At 38.6% G+C, this 22637-nt stretch overlaps 1 protein-coding gene across 1 annotated transcript in view; it reads left to right on the forward strand.

Moving 5' to 3' along the window:
• The first annotated feature begins 5685 nt into the window (after window positions 1–5685).
• Window positions 5686–22637, forward strand: part of hipk2 (homeodomain interacting protein kinase 2) — a 72418-nt gene continuing 55466 nt past the window's right edge. The window contains exon 1 of the mRNA XM_028448307.1: window positions 5686–6131. Coding sequence (XP_028304108.1) covers window positions 6113–6131 — 19 coding nt within the window. The 5' untranslated portion in view covers window positions 5686–6112. The remainder of the gene's footprint in view (window positions 6132–22637) is intronic.

The raw sequence follows: 22637 nt of genomic DNA on the forward strand, positions 1-22637 counted from the left end.
TCAGGAGATCAAAGTAAATTTCCTGAAAAAAAGGTTGTCTGAATAAATGAAACCATAACATACTATTCAAAAAGAAGACAAAAAGAACATGCTGGCATTATTACGAGGAAATCAAGGACACATCAAAGCCATCAGCATAAACCTGAGAAAGAAAACTGGCAGATGACAGTCGAAACATGTCAGGAGATCAAAGTAAATTTCCTGAAAAGAGATGTCTGAATAAATTAAACCTTAACATATTATTTTAAAAAAAAGACAAAATCACCTTGCTGGAATTATTGCGTGGAAATCAAGGACACCTCAAAGCGATCAGCAGATGCCTCTGAAGAAGGCTGGCAGATGACAGTCGAAACATATCAGAAGATCAAAGTAAATTTTCTGAAAAAACGTTGTCTGAATAAATGAAACCATAACATATTCAAAAAGAAGACAAAAGGAACTTGCTGGCATCATTACGTGGAAATCAAGGACACATCAAAGCCATCAGCAGACACCTGAGCAGAAGACTGGCAGCTGACAGTCGACACATGTCCGGAGATCAAAGTCAATTTCCTGAAAAAAGTTGTCTGAATAAATGAAACCTCAACATAATAAGCCAGATAGACATTAGGTTTGGGACCAGATTCTACATTATTATTAAAAATCCAAATGTATCGACTAGGACATCATTAAATTATTTGTACATCTAATCAAAATCATATTTAAAACTAATATTTCAGTTGATTTTTTTCTGCTTTAATCAAGCATCAGAGCAATTTATTTTACTTTTTAAAGGTTCTACTTAATAATACACACAAAAAACAGCAATTAGGGTAAATGTATACAAAGTATCTGATGAAGTAACTCACCCTGTTTTCAATGTGTGTATGAGGTGATAAATGTAGCAGTCGGTCTAAAAGCAACAATGTTAATAGTCTCGATCAAATCAGCAAAGAAAAGTTTAGAGTCATGACCCCATGTGGGGTCGCCTGGAATTTAAATGGGGTCATCTGAAATGTATGTATATATTCTGTACTTACTTTTATTTTCTCAAATATGAATCTACAGTAGTTTGAATAAAATGCAGTAAAGAAAAGAGGAAAGAGGAAAAAAAAAAAAGGAAAAAAATGAAATAAATTAATAAATAAAATACAGTATAAAAATATCTGAGCTGGCACATCTTGTCACTTTGTGCACACACTCTGGTCACTCTGTATTTGTAACACAGTATAACAAACATGATTAATAACGAGAAAAAAAAAGGGTCTTTGGGGTCGCTAGAAATGTGTGATATAAAAATGGGATCACGATCCAAAAAAAGGTTGGGAACCACTGGTTTAGAGAAAGGCGGTAACTTTTATTCTGAAAAGTCAAGAGAAAGACGAGCTCACAATGGTAAATTTTAAGATGTACATATTGTAAGACCATCAATAATAACAGCTGAGGCAGAAAGAACAAGTGTCACTGCTTAATAACGGTCCTGTTTTAATGGACTTACATATTTGAGTCATCATAACTACCATCAAACACGTAGACTCTAACCACACTGAACTTCTGTATATCTGAAAGAAGTGTCCTCTCTACAGTGTTGGCTGTAGTTCAACCAGTGTAAACAAAAGGCTGAGCATCCACTACTGAGAAGAACTCACACAGTAAACAGGCTTTTAGGGCCTATACTACCAATCTAGATTAGATTCATCTAAGCAAACATTCCCTGTCAGACAGGAGCTGTTTTTCGAACGTCGATCAAAACGTGCTAATTTAAGTCTCGTTACGTGCGCATGCCCATAAAAGGGGTGGAGACTGCAGCATCTGACCAATCACTATGGAGAAAACTGGCTGAGCGAGCGTCTTTACAAGGAACAGCTTATGATCTTAAACAAATATAATGAATATAAATCCATGATGACAGCAAAGAGCAACACTGTTAGTGCAGCGCGCAGCAGGAGGCGGAGCTTTTATTACTCGCTCAAATCTGATCCACTTCATAACTTGGTTCTGACCAGTTTGCTTAAAGCTGATATCCAGAGTTTCTGAGAAATCTATGTTTACGTATGATTCTTTTGAAATACGAAAAAATACCTAACTAGTCTTTTACTATGGTCTACTGCCGGTGGTCATTCATATACATTAATGTATATAAGTCCTGCCTTCATCCTACAGACCCTTATACAAATGGAAACGATCGCCTACTGCATGCAGCCAATAGGCTTCCACTTCCTGTTTTTGAGACTGTCAATCAAAGTGAATGTGGAACTGTGCACGGAAACAAGGCCGTGCGTCACAACAGCAAACAGGTAAATATGATTTTGTCTCTTACCTGACCCATTTATTTTATTTTTTTGTAAAAGTATAATGTCAATGTTAAATCTAAATGTTATATCTAAATCTAAATGTTAAATATTGAATTTAAATCTAAATGTTGAATCTATGTGTTACATTTTAATATGAAGAATAAATCTAAACCTAAATGCAAATGTTAAATCTAAATGTTAGAGATAGATAGAAATAGAGATTCTTTATTCATCCCACAGTGGGGAAATTTACTGTCTTGACAGCAGAAGGCAACACACAGAAAAACCCGAAAAATTGTGCATTGAAATAATCAATACAATAATAGAAGCTATACATAAATATAAATCGAAATAGAAACAAATAATCTAAAATTGTAAACTGTAAAATGTAAATCTAAATCTAAATGGAAAAACCACTCCTTCAAACTCTATCATAACTGACTGACTTCCAACCCTCCTTCCTTTTTCCCTTTCCCTATTTGAGACCAGTCTGAGTCTGCATTTCCCTCCTTGTTTTAGCATTTAGATTTAGATTTAACATTTATATTTGAATGTAATATTTAGATTTAACATTTAGATTTAGATTTAACATTTAGATTTAGATTTAACATTTAGATTTAACATTTAGATTTAGATTTAACATTTAGATTTAGATTTAACATTTAGATTTAGATTTAAAATTTACCTTTAGATTTAACATGTAGATTTAGATTTAACAGTTATATTTAGATTTGACGGTTATATTTAACATTTACATTATATTTTTGCAAGAAAAAATTATCATACATTTCAAAATTTTGCTGTAAATCTGTTGAAAAGTAACAAAAACATTCACATATGTTTTTTTTAAACGTGTTTTTGTTTTTGTTTTTTGTTTGTTTTTTTGCTAAATGTTACAAATGTTGCTGTTTATTTTAACATGTGCAACTTTACAATTGGGACCCCATAATAAAATAAACAAACATAAATATTACATATTTCTCCTATTTAGTTTAAGAAGGTTCTCCGATTTTAAATTCTCTATTTGTGACGTGATAATATCATCCCATCCTCACAAAAAGCGCTCAAAGAACAACTGCAACCAATTGTGAAACATAAAACACACATCTGCATTAAAAAATAAAACAAAAAAGAAAAAATCCCACATTACTCCATAAAGAGGGTCCCATAAGGAAGGCTGTGGTTGCCTTTGTTGCAGTTCCATGAATAAACAATATCCTTCTGATGGAAGAATTGCATTGCTTAGTGTTTTTAATACTGAGCAGCATGAATAGGTTGTGCACCCTGTGGGCCTCTAAAACCTAATTTCTGTTCCTTTGTCATACTGTAACATCATTCTTTGGACATGCAATGGCCAGCTCTATATATATATATATATATATATATATATGTGTGTGTGTGTGTGTGTGTGTGTGTGTGTGTGTGTGTGTGTGTGTGTATGGCTGCAGGCTGTGTGACATATTTAAAACTGAGAATAAGCTGTGTGGCTTTAGATGCACACATTATCAGCTACCCATAGTTCATTACTCATTAATTTAGCCTGTGAGGGAAAAAAAAACATGTGCAATACAATAAAATGGAAACAATAATAATATATATATATTTTAAAGCTTGTTCACTTTTAAACAGGTGCAAAGCCAAAAGTGTTGCTGTGCATGCAGTGATGAAGCATGTCAACACGTTTCCATCAGTGTGTTTCATTTAGAGGTCAGTGTAAAAAGTGCTGTGAAAGCGGGATCGCTCGTAAATGACAGATTACTCATATTGGTGTGAGCCAATGTAATCCGATTCCCGTCCAGTCTGTGCACAGCTCATGACGTCATGATACAGCTTTCGGTGGGAGCGCTTCAGCCTCCTGCAGACATGAGCAATCGTTGATCGAGCGATTTCAATCACAGACGCTGTGCATGATCATAGAATGCATTTTCTGTTTTATATATAATCCTTTAGCTCTGTTTTGTTCAAATCTATTTAGCTACAACATATGCTAATTGTTGCTCTAACAGCATTTAAATTTTTACTTGCATTGCCTTAATAATGTCTTTTTTTTAATGTTCTAAATCATAAAACCACGGTATTATCTTAATAATGTAAACATGTGCAAGTGAAATCAAATGTTACAAATACTTCCATGACAATATGTTGAAAATTAATACATAGTGATAATTAATGTTGAAAACCAATCCTCATCAAAACGATGGAAGACGGGAAAATACGAAGGATCCACCTAAACAACAACATTACTGATGGTAATCATGGATATGGACCCAGATCTATATAAACACTGGAAACAAAACTCAGACTGTGATTATTTTACGGAGACTGAATTAAATGTGGAAACCAACAGTAAAAAAGGTCTGTAATTTATTCATTTCAATTGCTTTTTTCTCATTTGCACTTCCACATATAACTGACATATGCACTTAAAATCCTTGATTTTATGACCAAAGTTTGTGTCACTTAGAGGAACTTTGTGGTACTTGCAAGATGTGAGAAGAGTTCTTTCCAAAATTTGATTCAAAATGACTCAGTTGTGTGATATTAGCACGGGAAAATTGTGAGCTCCTGCAAATATTGTGGAGTTTTATTGAATTTGCATATTTCGGGGGTGGGGGGGTTGAGAAATCTACAACTGAAATAGTTAGCTATTTACAAAGTGATTAATGTTTTTCATGTCATCTTTACTTTCTCCTATGGCAGTTCCCAACCTTATTTTTTATATATATATATTTTTTTTTTATCATGACCCCATTTTTATATCACAAATTTTTTGGCGACCCCAAATACTTTTTTTCCCTCTAAAGTTAGTTGAATGATCATGTTTGTTATACTGCATTCTATTTGAACTAGATTTATATTTGAGAAATTGAAAGTGTACAGAGTACAGTTGTTGTGTGTGATGTTTTATTTTGAAAAGGAATAATTAATATTTAAGCTCTTTGAGCTGTCTGCCCTTCCTGCACTTTATGTATATATATTTCTGTGATACTGTGTGTGTGTGTGTGTGTGTGTGTGTGCTGTGTGTGTGTGTGTGTGTGTGTGTGTGTGCGTGTGTGTGCGTGTATTTTAACTGTGCAAAATAGGTATATATATATATATATATATAAAACTTACTAGATATGTCAGGGGACCGCATTTTATTTCTGGCAACCCCACATGGGGTCACGACCCCAACGTTGAGAAACTGTTCTATGGACTAAATTGGATTCCCTTAACATTTATTATTATTATTATTATTATTATTATTATTATTATTATTATTATTATTATTATTATTATTATTATTATTATTATTATTATTATTATTCTGTAGGTCTGTGAGGTTTTTCCTCTGCCGTGCTCTCCATCGACTCGCTCGGTGCTCGACTCACTCACTGTACACCAAACTCGCTGCGCTCTGTGACCACTGCAACTTTTGCACAGTCCTCACTTTAGTCCACACACACACACACACACACTCCCTCACACACACTCTCTCACACACACAGACTGACATGTCGCACAATAGCTGAAGTAAAGCTGTCACCGTGGCTCAGCAGCCGAGCCTCCCGGACACCACGCAGCAGCAGCAGCAGCAGCAGCAGCAGCAGCAGCCGCTGTGGAAGGCGCTGAGCTCGGCCGGTCCTCCTCGGCTCCCCCCGCTGAGCTCTGGAGCTCACGTTTGATCGCGATTGGATATGAATTATGATGGTTTTCATCTCGAATGATTCGGGCCAGTAATGCAGGAGACCGCGGCGACCCTATCACCACTGTTCCAAGATGGCAGATTTTTATTGAGTTTTGAACTGAAAGCTTGCGTTATTTTTCTTCTGCCATGAATAACAGGAATCCTTGCACCGATGGCCCCTGTATACGAAGGTAAGAGGCTTCTGGAAACCTGTGTTTTTCTCTCTCACCTTGCGATACAACTGAATTATTATTATTATTATTATTATTAGGAGGAGGAAGCGCTGCGCCCTCTTTCATTTCAAACACACGTTTCATCTTTACATTTGGCCATTATTATATAAAAACACTCTAAGCGATGTTTGTGTGGATAATACACATGGTTTTTTTTTTTGTTTTTGTTTGTTTGTTTGAATTGTGAGTGAGACAGATTGTACCACGCTGCACACAGTGAGGTCAAACACAGGCTTATGTTTATAGCACACTGTAATCCACCTGTGCCGTTACACCTGTGTAACTACGCACAGCTGATGGAACTATAATATAATATGTATATATATACACAGTACATTAGGGTTAATTTAACATGTGTGATGTGATGTATCCACTCTCATCCTTCCGTCTCTTGTTATTCCACATGGATTCATCATAAACTACAGGACTCCTGTATTCACCAGTGCTTTGGTGCATCGGGGCAAATTTAGATTTATTTTATTTTATTTTATTTATTTTTGTGTTGCTTTTACTGCAGCATTGTGACTGTGAGTCTGTGACTAATCCATTTGTGTGTGTGTGATTGGACTGTTTTAATTCAGAAGCGTGAATAAATACCGGGTCGGTTCCGTTTTACAACGATCAATGTGAAACAGTGTAAGCAGGTTTAGTGAGTGGCTTTTCCTTCTAATCCATTCATTATGGGGCTCAATAAAGGCTCCTATAGCATATATTCATGTGAATGTAATGTGTCCAAATAAGTAAGAGCAGTGCAAAGGTGATTGTGATTATAGATCCAGGATGAAGTACAGTAAGATGAGGAGATCATCTTACTGTACACACTCATTTGTATTAGTATTGGGGGTAAAAACAACATAAAAATTAAAAAAAAAAGCAGGGTTGACCATTAAATGTTCCCCTTTAGTGTCTGGTGGTGGTGATGACCCTGAATATTGCTGTTTTTTTTTTATTTTTTGAATCATGTTCATATACCTGACCACTATCTACTCTTTAGTCCCTCTGCTGGTAACAACTGGAAGCCAGATTTCCCCCTGTGGTTTTTTTAAAAGTTCCCTTAAAACTACCTTTGAGCTCATAATCAATCATTATAAATGAGTTGAACTAAGGGCTGTCATAAAGTGTGTTCAAATAGATTAAAACCTTTACCTAAAAGCTGTCATTTTTACTGCTTTTTATACTTAAACTCAAGAACATTGTCAACAAATGCATGATTATAGCTGCTATATCATCATCATCTGTTTTTTTTTTTTTTTACAAGATAGAATGATAGTGTATGCCGCATAGATTACTAAATGTAACAAAATGTACTGTAAGATAGAAAAAAAAGGTAGCAATTGCTACATGATTTTTAAATTTTTTTGTCATCTCCACTGTAAACATTTTTTTGATAAGTGTTTTTTCTTTATTCTGATGTCACGGAGAATACCGAAAACAAAAATGGTGTCAGGTGAATTACTGTCCTCCTTGTCTGGCAAAAAAAAACAAACAAAAAAAACACACACAAGAAATCACAGTAAGAATGAAGTATCCCACAATGCATTGCGCCACTATATCAACAAACCACGTGTTAACAGTAAAGATGAAAACAAAACTTCAATTTCAACCCTGTTCGTTTCCTTTTAGAGTAAATCATGTTTGATTCATTGATCTATGAGGTCTACACTATGGTTTATTATTGAAATTTAGTGTTGCTTTAACAAAACTGTGATCAAAAGTGTGAGCAAGTTAGTGTGAGAGGGCGAGACATGAGACGAGGTATATGGGAAGCTGATATTTTAATATTTTCCCAACTATATTTAACTTCTCTGTTTAGGGCCAACCTTTAATTTTGAGAATTTCCCATTAATTCCCGTGGAAAGTTTCCAACTTTTGAAAATTCTTGGAATTTTCAACCCTAGTTAAGTTTAGTTTTTTTATTGTATTATTTTCAATGGATGCTAATATTTATGTTTGGATATGGTTAAGTTATTAAAAATGATTTATTCCAATGTATAAGTCCCATGATAAGGTTTGAAGATTCTCAGAATTCACAAACTTAAGTTCCCGTGAAAATTTACCAGAACTTTTGCAACCCTGTGTTTACCAGTGTTTACATTTATATCCTATCATTGCTGCAATGTTCACAGTCCTAGAATCCTTGAATATAAGGAGCAAAGTAGAAATAAGAGTTCTATGTAAAAGGTAATTAGTGTAGATTACATTCCACAGCGTTTTCCTCCGACACTGAGAGGACGAGAAGGGAAGAGAAAGAGGCAGCGAAGGGAATTAATTACGCTGCCTGTCCTCCTCAGTGTTGAAGAGCCCTGTTATGTAGAGCAGTCATGGAAATGACCAAAGTCTCCGGTGGAAAATAGGTTTGGGGGGCCCTCTACGGAGCATTGGCCAGGCTATCATGGTAATTACTCAACCCATGGCTACAGGGCAACTAATAGCTTAAATCTATATGATGAACTACTTCCTGTGATTGTTTAATGCTGAGCTTGTAGAGAAGAGACCTTTGCTTTTGTCTACACAACCTTTTTATTACATGTCCACTATCATTTTTGTTACATTCAGGTGTTAACAGAACGAAAAGCAACTGATTGTTGACAGTGTGCTTGTCCCGTCCTTGTTCTTTCTTCTGTCTGCATTGAGTCCATCTTTGGCCCAGACTGAAGGCCATCAGGCAGACCTGCTGGCAGGAAGGGTGGCTAGTGTGCTCACCCTGGGAGCCCACTCTCATAATCCAAGCTGACACCTTGATGGATGTTTGATGAATAGAGCAGATTCCAGTAGCCGCCAGCTGTGGAAAAGCTAATATTCAGACATGGACCAAGCACTTGTTCTTCCTGCCTGGGTGTTGTGTGTGTGTGTGTGTTTGTGTGTGCTCATGCATGCATGTGAATTACGCGTCTATCAGTCTGTGAATCCCCCGTGCAGGCATTATGGCTGTTTCTGGGGCAGGCCTGGGGGAGGATTAGACAGCTGCAGAAGTGGACATCAGGCGAGGATGTGACTTTATTCCATATTCACAAGATCACGGGTCAACCACACTGGAATCATTCATTCCCACCTGGAAAAAAACCTACACTGTGACTGTGTACAAAATCACATAATAACGTACTACATGCTACACACTGTATATACTAGGGGTGTAAATCACCTGTTTCATTCTGATATGATACGATATCAGTTATCAGAACGAATCAATATTTGCCGATGTCACAAAGCCTGCCACGATATGATTTTGTTTAGTTTCGATTTAGTGGCCGGCAGTAATAATCCAACAATAATCTGGGGTTCTTTTCACATGAAAGAATAAAAACACAATATGGATACATTTTGAGATTTTTATTGCCTGACTGTTGTAAGACATTTACGTGAAAAACATTCTTTGAAAAACATTTTTTCTCTCCAACTAACGTTTGGTGTATTAACAAAAAAATAAAAGCGGAAGGCAAAATGGCGATGGATATAAAAATAAATCACTGATCAAACATCTATTAATTAATCTAGATTGATTCATCTTTACACCCCTACTATATGCTATAAGTAAGATTAGGATGGTGACTGTTCCCACTGAACTTTACTTCCAAGTTCCCAAGATGCATTTTAAACCTACTACAACAAAAACCTGAAGCACACTGAGGCTAAATATCTCCATTGAGCCATTTTAAGCAAGAAAGTGATCAAGTAGAACATCAACATGTGGTCATTTGATCCATAAAACCCGCGGAAAACACATTTCATTCCATTTCAAAGATTTTCAGAGACCTGTAATTGTGCTACTGACAAAACTTGTGGTGAACTTCAAAACAAGAGCCCAATTTACAAAAGTGTTAAAAACGAATGGAAGACAAGAAGAGATGCTTTTGTTTTGAAAATGGGATGTTTGATTTTTAGCTTGAAGCCGGTACCAGGATAATTTTACGTTCCGCTCGCAATGCATCATGGGGCGGTTGAGTATGACTAGTGTGCCCACTGTGCATACTTCAAAAATGTACCGATATAGTATGCATCCAGGTATTTTTCTTTCCATACTATCTAATTGGAACGCACTATATACTCATTTTGAGGTCAGACTTAGTATGAGTACTTCATTTACAACACAGCCTGTGACTAAGAAGAAGATGATGATGAAGACAACAGCGGTAGAGTTAGCTTGCTCTGCAACATCACAGGCAGATTAATGTTTAACCATCCTCATAACCATTACATGTTAATAAGACTTTGAATTAACTAGTGGTTTCTGGAGGATGGCCCACTGGCCTTGTTAGGAAGATGTCCCTGAGGACAGGGACGACAGATTTTCACAGAAACTTCAACGTCTCCCTCCTGTTTCCGCTCATGCTTGTTTGGAGCTGCTTGATTGATATCTTCCTCGCAGACCACAACCCAGGCCTAAGCCTCCAAGGTTAAAGCTTTTTAAACTTTGATTAGAATTGCAGGAAGAACCCCAGGGGCCTGCAGGGGGCCCCCAGTGGGGCCACGCCCCCCCATGGCTGAGTCAGGGGAACCTTTGGTGATTGTTATGACAAGCAGGATGGTGTGTTTAACTCTTCACTGTTTGTAGCGTAGGAGACAGGCTAGGGTTGGGGTGTGTGGATGATAAACTGATGGTTAAATGGGTTGCAGGCAACTACAATCATCAGTTTAATACCTCAAAGGTGCGATTGGTGAATGTTTTTTCATGTGTTTGCTCCTCTCAAAGAATGACCGTTCTGATGTGTTTGTTGACCCGGTTCGTCACCTTCTGACTCGTATGGAGGATATGTTTGCTGAGAGAGGGTTATGAAAATGGATAAGCAGTCTTTACAAGTATTGCTTTTGAATTATTCAAAGCTTCCTTTCTGAAAAGAAAGTGGAATCCAGTGTTCAGGGATTCTTTGTGCTATTGATTTGTTGAAGCATTTAATAGAAGAAGGAGGGGGGGTGTAGAAGGTGAGTTTATTTATATAAAGACAGTGGAGTATGGGAGTGCTCTTGTGCTGCAATAGTTCACAGGTGATCAGAAGGTTTTGGAAACATGGGTGTGCGTAAGGGGGGGGGGTGAGGCAGAACTGAAATGACAGGTTGGTAGAATGAATCCAGCCTGACACTAAAGGCCCAGTTTTAACATGAGCTAAACACTTCTGCCTTTTTCAAAGGGTTTAAATTCACTCCTTTTAGTCAGTGTCTCAGGAGTAGAACTGGTCTCTTCTGCTTTCCTCCAACCTTCCCTTTTTTTTTAGTGCATGAAAGAAATTTAATTGAGATGCCAAAAAACTTTGCAATTCTCATTTTCTTATCAGTCAGAAAGCCTTCTGTTTTAGTGTTTCTGCCATATGCTCCATTTCCTTTACAAACAACTGCTAAATGCCCAGCTCTGAGGTCCTTACACAGAGACAGACCACATCAGTTACTGACATTAGGTCGTTTTTTTTAATCAAACAAGAAAGACTGAGATTGGCAGGATGGAGCCTCAAAAACCCTGTTGGCTGCTTAAACAAGGCGTTTCCGTGTCGGTTGTCATGCATGTGTGAAGGCTCTTTTCCTCCTTGCACTTTTGTCTCACATTGTGCATGGTGTCAGCTTGTTTGGAACAGCTGCCTCTGGCTCCGGCGAGCAGCAGAACGACTCCAGGCTCCGTCGGCTAGAATACTGGTGGAACATGCATCTTCAGCTATTTTTGATCAGACTATAAGAAACAAAGTATCTGCAAAAAGAAAAATAAGAAAAAAATCCTGTGATCCTGTGTTGATCCTGCTTCACACAAAACTGATGGAAAACTTCTGATACTGATAAATAAATCTAAACTCTTTCTTTTTATTTAAAATTGGACCCAAAAATCATACAGAAATGCCTCGCATGCATGTTTTGGGAACAATATCACTTGTTAACATGCTATTTTTCACCGCAAAACAGGTGATTTAATGTCTAGAAACTAATGTCTAGACAATTATGCCCAATTCCGTCAATAGTTCTGTTCAAAATCTTTTGCTATGTGTTACTGTGAGATTAGTGATCCTGTTATTGTGTTTGAAAATGAAAATGAAGCCCTGAAATGAAATTTGGGAAATTTTGAAATAAATAATTGGAGGCTTTCTACATTTTAGCTTAATTTGATTTGTCCAGTTATTTTTACAGCTCTTTGTAGCACATTGTTAAGACTGTTGTACAATACCCATCTTGGAAGAAAAAAGATACATATCTGTTTTAGATGAAACCAAATAACACTCTTGCTGCTGAAGAAGCACAAAGCTGGTTCTCTGCACCCTGTGACACATTCACTGCTTTGATCCACTATCAGAGCGATGGTTTAAACAAAGGTTCACATTTTACTACTTCTCAACACAGCACACTGAATAAGGGCTTTTGTTAACTTGCGGCTGTTAAGCAATAATTACAGAGATTCCTGGAGCATAAAAGGGGGGCACATGTTTTTGCTGACAGAGTCAAATTGTCATTTTTATCTTGAATAATATTGCACAGTGCAGCACCAGAAATCAGCATTTTGCTCACATACCATATATTGCATGCCTACTGTGCAATCTCTCATCATCCGCCAACGACGCCCCCTCCAGTTACCACCCTACGCCTCCCCAGCCCCACCCCCCCTACTATCTCTTATCTGTCCGTCCATCCTGCTCTGTTTGTAGATAAGCCGAGAGGCCATTGGCCAGCACACATCGTGGCCATGTGACACTTCAGCAACAGCCTGATGGCCAGATTGGAAGCCCCCACATATGTGTGTGTAATTGGAGGCTGGTCTGAGAAGTGGTCTGGTGGCTACTGTAGACTTTTTGTTCTCCACTCGTAATCATGACCCCCACCCTAAAGCTCTCAGACTCCCCTGTTGCCTCCCGCCTTGTTTAGTGCCCCCCCCCCCCCCCCCCCCCCCCCCCCCCCCCACCCCCTGGCTTCATCCTATATCCGCATCTTCACTAAACCCCCCCCCCCAAACCCAAAGCTCTGTAGCGTGTGTTTGGTGCACATTGTCTCAGGTTTTAATCCCATTGTTTGTGGTTACGTCCTCACAAAACCCGCCCATTTTTTATCGCTCTAAAGTTTATGCGCAGAGTGCAACATAAAGTTGAACAAAGCTTTTAATGTGGTGCAAAGATCAGAGACGATAAGAGGTGCTACAGCTGGATAGGGAGACCAGCTTACTTCATATGAACAGAAAATAGAAAATCCTAGAACTGGCTCTTCATATTAAATAACCCACAAAGTGACAAATGGTGTTGAGTTTTTAATCAAGCCTTTCATAACCTCCCAATTTTATCCCCTCCCCTTTTTGAGTGAATGAGCCACGGTGGGTGGGTAAGGCACTGTTTACTGACACATATTAAAATAAGGGATAGAAGTGGAGACGGAGACAGAACAGAATGCTAAGGTAGGATTGTCAAATTGTAGGCTGAGATCATGAGTGTTAACACAGCTATGAGTGTTACCATGTGTGCCCGGCCGACACTGACTAAATGCCCCTGCCAGCCCCGTCGTCACCCCCTGGCTTTGGGCCCCTCTCAGTCATGGAAGGGAAGTGGAGCGATGGGCGACGGCTGGCGGCCTATTCACAGATGGCTGCAGGTACAACGCTACACTTGGATGACAACCAAAGGACTTTAAAGCTCCAGGCTTTGAGGCTTATATTCTTCCATAACCTCCCCACCCCGACTAGTCTTCTCATCTTTTCTTTCATGTTATCTTAAAAGCAGTCGTGATGACATGTTCTTGTGTTTATTACAATGAAATGTGATATGATTTTACAATATAATGTTACATCTTCACAAATTACGCATTCATGTATCATTTCTTTTGAACTTTTATGCAACGGTGTTGAGTCGGCCATTGAAAGACTAAGACCAGAGGTTCACAACCTTTTTTTGGGTTTTGATAAATCTAGAATTAGTTTTTGATCATGTTTATTAAAGTGTGTTCGTAGCTAAGATTAGTGCACAAAGTGACAAGTACGCCACCTCAGATATTTTTATACGGCGTTTTATTTGAAGTAGATTTTTATTTGAGAAAGTTTAAGTATAGGATACAGTTATTTGATACTTACTGTGCTTGATATGTATTTGAAAAATGATAAAACAAAATATTCTTGAAAATAGAAGTTTAATCCATTTAGTCAATTACTAGACATTTCAGGTGGCCCCGTTTTTAATTCCAGGCGACCCCCACATGAGGTCCTGACCCCAAGGTTGAAAAAAACTGACTTAGACTCTACTCAACAGCTTGACACAACAATTTACATTTACATTTTGGCAGAACTACTACTGGTAGTAATTCAAGTGAAGACATCAAATCATCAGCACGTTTTTGTTGACAAACTTTGATTTTAAAGATTTTTAAAAATGAAATATGAATATTTATTGGGTTTATTTTTCGGGAAAAAGCATTGTCCACTTTCTATGGGGACGTATGGGAGGGTGTAGAGAGGGATGGGATGATACATACAGGAACAATGGCTACATAATGTGATCGACCACATAAATATGAAAACAACGTGCTTTTCCACAGTATGTAAGGAACTACTAACTGCTAGAAAAAATAAAGAAAAAATTGACCACAAAAAATAAAAAATAAAAATAGATGAAAAACAGACAAAAAAAAAACCTTCAAGAATTGCATTATTTGTTTAGATTTCTATGCCCAAGATTGACTGCAGAGAAAACAGACTGCACACCTTTCAGATCTACTCCTCACTTCAAAGCCTGAGGCTACATTACGAGCAGCCAGCCGCTCAGCCTTTTGAACTGACCCCTGCATTCAGTCTGAGAGATGAGAACGAAGGGGGAAATGGCAGAAAAATGGGGAGTGACGGAGCCTGGAAAAGTCAGTCCGAAGTTAAAGGGAGGGAGGTGGTAGAGCTGGGGTTGAGAGATGAATAACTTTTTGTGGGGGGCCCATGAGCCTCAGCAGCACAGCCCGGGGTCAGTGTGTGTGTGTGTGTGTGTGTGTGTGTGTGTGTGTGTGTGTGTGTGTGTGTGTGTGTGTGTGTGTGAAATGGGAGGGTGGTGGTGAAGTTGGAGAGTTCTGGTAGACTTTCCCAGAAAGGGTTGTGTTTACAGGAGGTAGTGGTGATGGCATGCTAAGGGTTATAGCTATTTTGCTTTGTCTCATTTACCTTGTCTCCTTCCTACATCTGGGATCAGTGTCTGTCAAGCCGTCGGTCTCATCGGCGCTCCCTGACACAAACCAGCAGCTGTTAACACACATAAACCTGTTTGCACCCCTTGAGTACTCATAGAGAAGCTTGCCCAGAAAAAAAGGGCAACATTTGACCTTTAGTTATGAGAACCTGCTTCACTTCCCTCACTGCTTCAGTGCAGTCCAGTTTGTTTTGTGACTGAGTGGGTGTTCTTGCATTGAAGTGTGCAAAAACAGGCAACATTAGGTTTTGTTCCTTTCAGTATCAATAATCATTAAGAGTTGTTTCAAGCTGCTGGAGACTGATTCTATATAGATAAAGACATAGGCCGTGTTCGAAATGGCATACTAACGTACTACTCAAACTAAGTTTGACGTTAAGATGAGTATGTAGTGCGTTCACATTAGATAGTATGAAAAGATTGAGTACGCAAGAAATACACAGAGGTATACTAAATTGGGACATTTTTCAAGTGTGCACGGTGGGCACACTAGCCATACTGAACTGCCCCATGATGCAATGCGAGCAGAATGTAAAATTGTCCTGTGACCGGCTTCAAGCTAAAAATCAAACATAAGCATCTCTTCTTGTTTGCCATTATTTATTTATTTTTAACACTTTTGTAAATATGGCTCTTGTGAATGGGTTTGGTCCAGAATCCATCAGTGAGATGTTAGTCAGGTATGAACCCAGCAGGTCTCTCAGATCTATGGACACAGGTCAGATAGTGGAGCCCAGAGTTCTCAGTAAACATGGTGATGCTGCATTTAGTTGTTATGCTGCAAACAAACTGCCAGCAGAGCTGAAGTCAGCATCCAATGTGAACATTTTTAAATCAAAGTTAAAGGCACTTTTTTCTCTACTGCGTATGATTGAGAGAGAGATTTTTGGTCATATTGTTGATGATTTTCATTGATTTCACTGATGATTTTAAATGTTCTTATTGATTTTAAGCTGTTGAATGTTTTCTGTTGCACTTTTTGATCATGTAAAGCACATTGAGTTGCCTTGTGTATGAAATGCGCTATACAGATACATTTGCCTTGCCTTGCCTTGTTTTGAAGTGAACTGGAAGTTTTGTCAGTAGCACAATGGCGGGCAATATAGAATCTCCGGAATCTCCGAAATATTGTAAAGAAATGTGTTTCCGTGAGTTTTATGGTGAGAGGTCACACTCCTAGTATTTACTCATTGAGTTTGTAGCATATAGTACGTTAGTGTGCCATTTCGAACACACCCATAGTGTCGGCCTCACAGATCAATAAATCAAAGATTGTTTGCTGTGAATGGTGGAAATTGCCACTCAGAAGTTGTTTTTCTTCTCCACTGTAAACTCTGAAAAGTTTTGCACATTGCATTGTGAGATGCGGAGTCCCGTAGACAGATGCATCAAAGTGTTTTTCCTTTATTCTTACTCTGATTTCTTGTGCTTGCCCCCAAAAACTCTGCCTAAGTGACTTCCCAGCACAACGTGTATTTTTGGTACTTGCACAAATCCGGTCGAAATGGAGTGAGGTGACATCGTCAGGAATACTGTGAAGAAAATAGAACAAAAATGGGGTCAAGCTAATCACTGTCTCATTTTATTAATATTTAAATAATATTTACTGTTAGTTCAAGTAATTTCAAATGACAAATAAACAGTGTCCTGCTTGTTTTTTTATCATCTATGTGACACTGAGGACACTGAAGGTAAAGCCATGATTTTCACACTAAGGAATGACATGGCAGGCTGCAGGACTCGATGGACATGTTTGCGACACATTCTTTCTCAGTCGGATTAAGGACACATACTGTATGCCTTGCTAAATTGGTATGAAAGCATGTCTGTGTTTGCTCTAATTTTTTAAGAGCTGTTTCAATGTATTGCGTGCTGCTCCTCACTTTGTCAGGAGAAAAACCTTGGCAGACGCTTCTATAAGGAAGAAGTTAAAAGGGAGATTAGGAGATTAAAACTCTTTATTAACCATGCATATTGATGAGTCATCTGCAGCGTGAATGCAGAAGTACATGTTGAGGCATTTTAGCAGGAGAAGAAGAAAAAAAAGGCATGTTGGCTAAATAAGGCTGATGTGTAGCCTTTGGTAAGCCCCAGGCACCAGATTCACACACACCCCTGAAATATCACACTCCCATGATGCCTTGGAGAAGCAGGCGCATCGTTTCCAGTTTGTTCTTGATGGTGGGGTTAAAAGGTCGGAGAGACAGTGGGGAGAAGAGAAGAGCCTTCAGATAAAACTTTGATACATTGAAAACATTAAAGAATGATCAATAATAAATAGTTCTATAGTGAAACATGCCTCTCAGCGTTTTTGTTTGTATAAATGTTAGGGAAGTGGCAGCCCTGCTCATACATGAATTGTCTTTCAGGTGCCTTGTCAGGTTCAACAGGTTCCTCCATCGTTTGAATTCGTCACTGGCTTTATAATGGGTGGGGTATGAAATAAACCCCTCTGGGTGTCAGCATGTATGATTTGAATTGGTGATTTGATGCTAAATAAATATTCTTTAGATATCAGAGCAGTTTTATGACGCTGCAGTGGCTAGAGGTCTCTCATGAATGCAAAGCTGTGTCGTCTGGATCCTTTTCACAGACTCTGAAATGTGGAACTGAAAAGGCATAGTTTGGCTGACTCTCCTGGATGTCAACGTGACAGCAGGATTTAACCCCTAAGTTTAGATACACACCCAAAACCAATAAGTCAGGACCATGTGACATGGCAGTGTGAGGTCATAAAACTGGGCTGACTTCATCAGACATCTGTTTTCCACTGTGAACTTATATTTACATAGAAAGTTAAGTCTAATAACCTTATCTAATACATACCATATTGCACATATTGTACAATTATATTGTAAATATTTGCAACTTAATGTTTGAAGTAAGTTTGAATAATTGTCTTGTTTGGTCTTGGTGTTGGAAGTTTTAAAGTGGTAGTGTAAATTCATTTTTGTATGGTTTTGTAGTTTATGAAACATGTATTAAAAACAATCAGGGACAACAGATTAAAAAAAAATGGCTGGATGTGCAAACTGGGCTTCAGCTATGTTTTCTTTATTAATAAGCCTGCAAGTTAGACAAGTGCAACTGTTGGCCCTCTGATTAATTTTTTGCAGCCCCTAAAGTAAACACACATAATACACAATATTAATAAACAACAAAAAAACACAGTCAACTAAGAATGATCAAAGTTAATCCAGAAAAACACAAGATAACAACAAACATACACAAAGATAATAGAAAAAATATAAAATAAAAGTAACAAAAATAGCTCTAAAATAACAACCAACATATACAAAATGACTCACAAAAACACACAAGAATGACAAACACGTACAAAATGAGAAATGGTATACAAAAATACACACAACAACTTAAGCAATCCACAAAATGACAACAAAAAGCTCAGATTGGTCATGATTTTAAATAATGACATGAACGTTGATAATGTGGCCATCGAGTCAGACAGTCACATTTTCGTGGCCTCTACTGTGAGAAAAGTGGCCATCTCTGCTATAAGTTACAAAATGAAATATAGGTGAGCAGATCTTGATGTAAAATAAAGGTCTCCATCGTATGAAAGGCTTCCTAAAATACTTTGGCCCGCATATTCTCAAAAAGTAGAACGTTTTTAGGGAAACAGAGCTCTGTGCTTTGCATACACTTAGATTTCCTGTTATGCTGTTTGCTCAATCCTCCTCAGAACTGCTGCATGCGATTCTCTCTGATAAAAAGCAGTGAACCCTTTGGCCGTTAGCACAAAGTTGACCCTTTTCCATTGTCTGCAGGTTATGGCGTGCAAACAAAATCTATACGGCTCTGGCTCCTCTCAAATCCATTTGCCTTCCCTCCGAACTGTGTTCCTCCCACACTTATCAGTCAGCGCTTCTATTTTGCTGCACGTGTTGAGTGACTTCCTTGTGCTTTTCAGTTCTCATGTGTTGATCCCATTGGAGTGTACATTGTGCCGAGCTGTCATTGTGAATCCTAATGACTTGAGAGGAAGAGTGGCATAGCAGGGTGTTTCGTTCTGTGTGGAAATGATAAGCTTATGGGTGAGCGGCTGCTTATCAGGTGTGTGGCCCTGCTTGGCCTGGAACAGCCAGGGGTGGGCAAACTTTTTATACAGCTGCCACAGTTGCTTTGGAAGTGGAAACAGCTTCATTCTTTTTTCTTCTTTTCCTTCTCTTGATTTAATTAGTAAAAAAAACTACTATCTTCCACTAGGGATGGGCAATGTGGCTCAAACTCGCGATATTTTTCCCCCAAATGGCGATATATACAATATAAATCTCAATAATTTCAAATCAATTGAAGTCTGGCCAGAAAGACAATTCAGGGTTAAATTTGCAGATGCCTGTTGGCTCAGGGACAGCTCATGTGAGTGAGTTTCTGTAGTGTGGCTTGTTTAGGGGAATGTCTGGGTTAGGACGCACTTAGAAGTCCATCTAACTGTGCTTTTCATGCTGTTCTGAGATGTAATGAAAACAGTGACTCCTAAAACAAGTATTTTTATACAAAATAAGCTACAAAAAATATGTATATTGATATAGGCGATATTGTAATTGATATATCTTGAATCTCAATATATTGGCCAGCCCTATTTTCTCATGCTCTCCTCCTCCTCCTCCTCCTCCTCCTCCTCCTCCTCCACGGCTGTGCCTCGGTTCACTGCCTGGTTAGGCTGACCTGGCAATCTAAACAAGGCAAATGTTTTTCTCACACCAGCCGTTTTTATGGCCACGTTTACAGCATGAATACCTGCTTCCTTATCTACTGACAGTTGTCCCGGGGTGCACACAATGTCCTGGCTCTAGAGTCACAAAGAAGGTGAAAACATATTCTGGGTTTTTTTTTTGTGTTTCACATGGTTTGATATGAGCGTGTGTAAAGCCATATGCCACTCATTGTATCTGTGCTCCTATGTGCAGTCACGTGTGGACATTTGTGCGACAGCTTGTGCGACCGTTCTTGCTTATGCCGGTGCGTTTTAACAAGTGCTGACTGAACATGTTATCTCACTGCTAACACAACATATTGTATCCTTGGCTGTTAGCTTGTAGGAAGGGGAGTGATGAGGGAGTGTCACATTTACAGTTGTTGATTTACGGGCTTGGGCGTCCTTTGCATTTGCAACGTTTGCATTTATCTTCACCCCCTCTACCACTCATATTTATCAGTGCTTTTTTTTTTTTTTTGTATCTTTGTAATGACACACAGAGAAACGATAAGATGGTTTAACTGGTCAAACACTTTACACAGGAGGAACCTAAATCCTGATGGGACAACAGACTGCAGAACAGCATCTCATCGCAAACTGTTTGGTTGCTTTATTCTATAAATAAGCAGCGATAAGAGAGCTGAAAAAACAGACAGGATGGTCAATAGTGGCCTCGAGAGAGTGAGTGGTCATTTAGCATCAAGGACCAGCTTGCTCACAGTGAGCTGATTGCTGAGGGCAATGGTACATACAGTTCTAAACGTAACATTATTTATATATCTTGTTTAACATTGAGGAAACATCTTGGTAATTTCAGCTTTGATGGGCTATTGCCAAAGCCCTTTTCCCTTCGGGTTGGCATCTGCTGATGCAAGGCCTTGTACTGCATGTCATTCTATAATTCAGCTTTGCACATATAATGATATTAGGTGGTGATATAATGCCCTTTTTTGTGAAATCTGTAATGCGACTTCACTCTAGACTCAAAACCTAGACATGCGCAAGGTGAGCTATCCTGAAACATAAAAAATGTTCGCTAAACCGTGCAACAAACGTTAAAAGTATTTTTAACAATCACTCTTAATGCTTTAATGAGTAAAGTCGGTCCGTCTTCACTCAAGCAACCAACAATCTTAGAATGGAAGCCATATAAAGGACTAGAACACAGCAATGAGTTTGGTCTTTTCCTTAGTTTGACCTACATCTGTCTGTCAGGTATTCAGATGAGAACTGGCAATCTGACACGCGTCATACTCATGCCAGCAGTGCTGAAGGGTGAGATAATGCTTTGTCTAGACAGTTAGAAGTCATCTTCCGACCACCCCCTCAGTTCACCCAACCAGTGCCCTTTAGTGCTGCAGAGACGTGCACATTCAGTGAACAGAAAGGGTCACTAAAGCATCTTCTTTAGAGTCGGTTGCCACACAAGGCCTGATTAAATATCCTAAAGAAATATAAGCTCCAGGAGTTCTTTCTTACAGACTGACATATCGTCTCCTTGGTGATGGACAGTGTTTAGTATCTTACTCCTCCTCCAACCGTGGTTGTGAACGTTTCCATTCATAACAAGGTTAGAATTGAAGAAGAGACCTGATTTGAGAACTGCTTTTAAGACGTGACGGTTTTTAATAAAGCACAGTAAACAGAAGCAGGTCACTGGCAAGAATGTGAGGGCCACTCATGACCCTTCATGCTCTATTCTTATTCCCTCCCTTTTAGTCCATCACTCACCCTCACATGACATGCAGAACAGCCCTGATCCCAGAAAAAGAAGATTAACAAACCCCTGACAGAGAAGTAATCGCTCTGAAAACATTAACTATTACCATTTCAACATGCTGCCTCTAACCAGTGGAAATGCCACTCTACTGTGCTTAATTGGAGCGCGAGCGACAAACAGCATCGTAAACATTTAAGACATTTAGAGTTTAGTTTTGTTTGGTTGTTCATACGCCCGATGATAAATTTGATTAAATTTCTATGTGGTTGACGACTGATTAATGAGTTATAGCCGCTTTCCGAATGAACTATAAAAAGTCACATTGTTGCCTGTGTATGGTGTCATGAGATAACATTCCAGCCATTTGACCTCTTACTTTTGGTCCATTTAATTACTTATCAGCATTCTGCACAAGGCTCTGAACTGCTGTGCTTCTTCTACAGCTTTTAGTTTGTCAGGTCAAAATGTCTTTTGTTGAAAAGACTGAATTTGAAACACTTCCCCGTATGCATTTAAAGGATTTCAGTGATTCTATTCGAGTCTGTTGCACTACACAGACTATGTTAAATTAGCTCTTGGAGCGCAGTGTAACAGAGAGTCAATGATCCACTTTATTCAGGGGTTGAAGAAGAATTTGTGTGATGCAAATACAGCAAACTGCTAGCCTCAATCTGGCCTGAGCTATCCATAATCGTACTGCCAGATATGTAATGTTGGAATTTTCCATAAGAGGAACAGGCTGTCCCTGTGTTCATTTATCAATTCCCGTGTCACTCTATGCTTGCGATTATCCTGCTATGCTCTCGGTCACATTCGGTTGACACTGCTCTGTGACGCAACCCATCATTCAAATTATTTTTAGCGTAAAGTCCAGGCACAGGAATTGGTAATCCAAGGAGTGACATCTG

The sequence above is a fragment of the Gouania willdenowi genome, chromosome 6, assembly GCF_900634775.1.
Source record: "Gouania willdenowi chromosome 6, fGouWil2.1, whole genome shotgun sequence".
NCBI lineage: Eukaryota > Metazoa > Chordata > Actinopteri > Blenniiformes > Gobiesocidae > Gouania > Gouania willdenowi.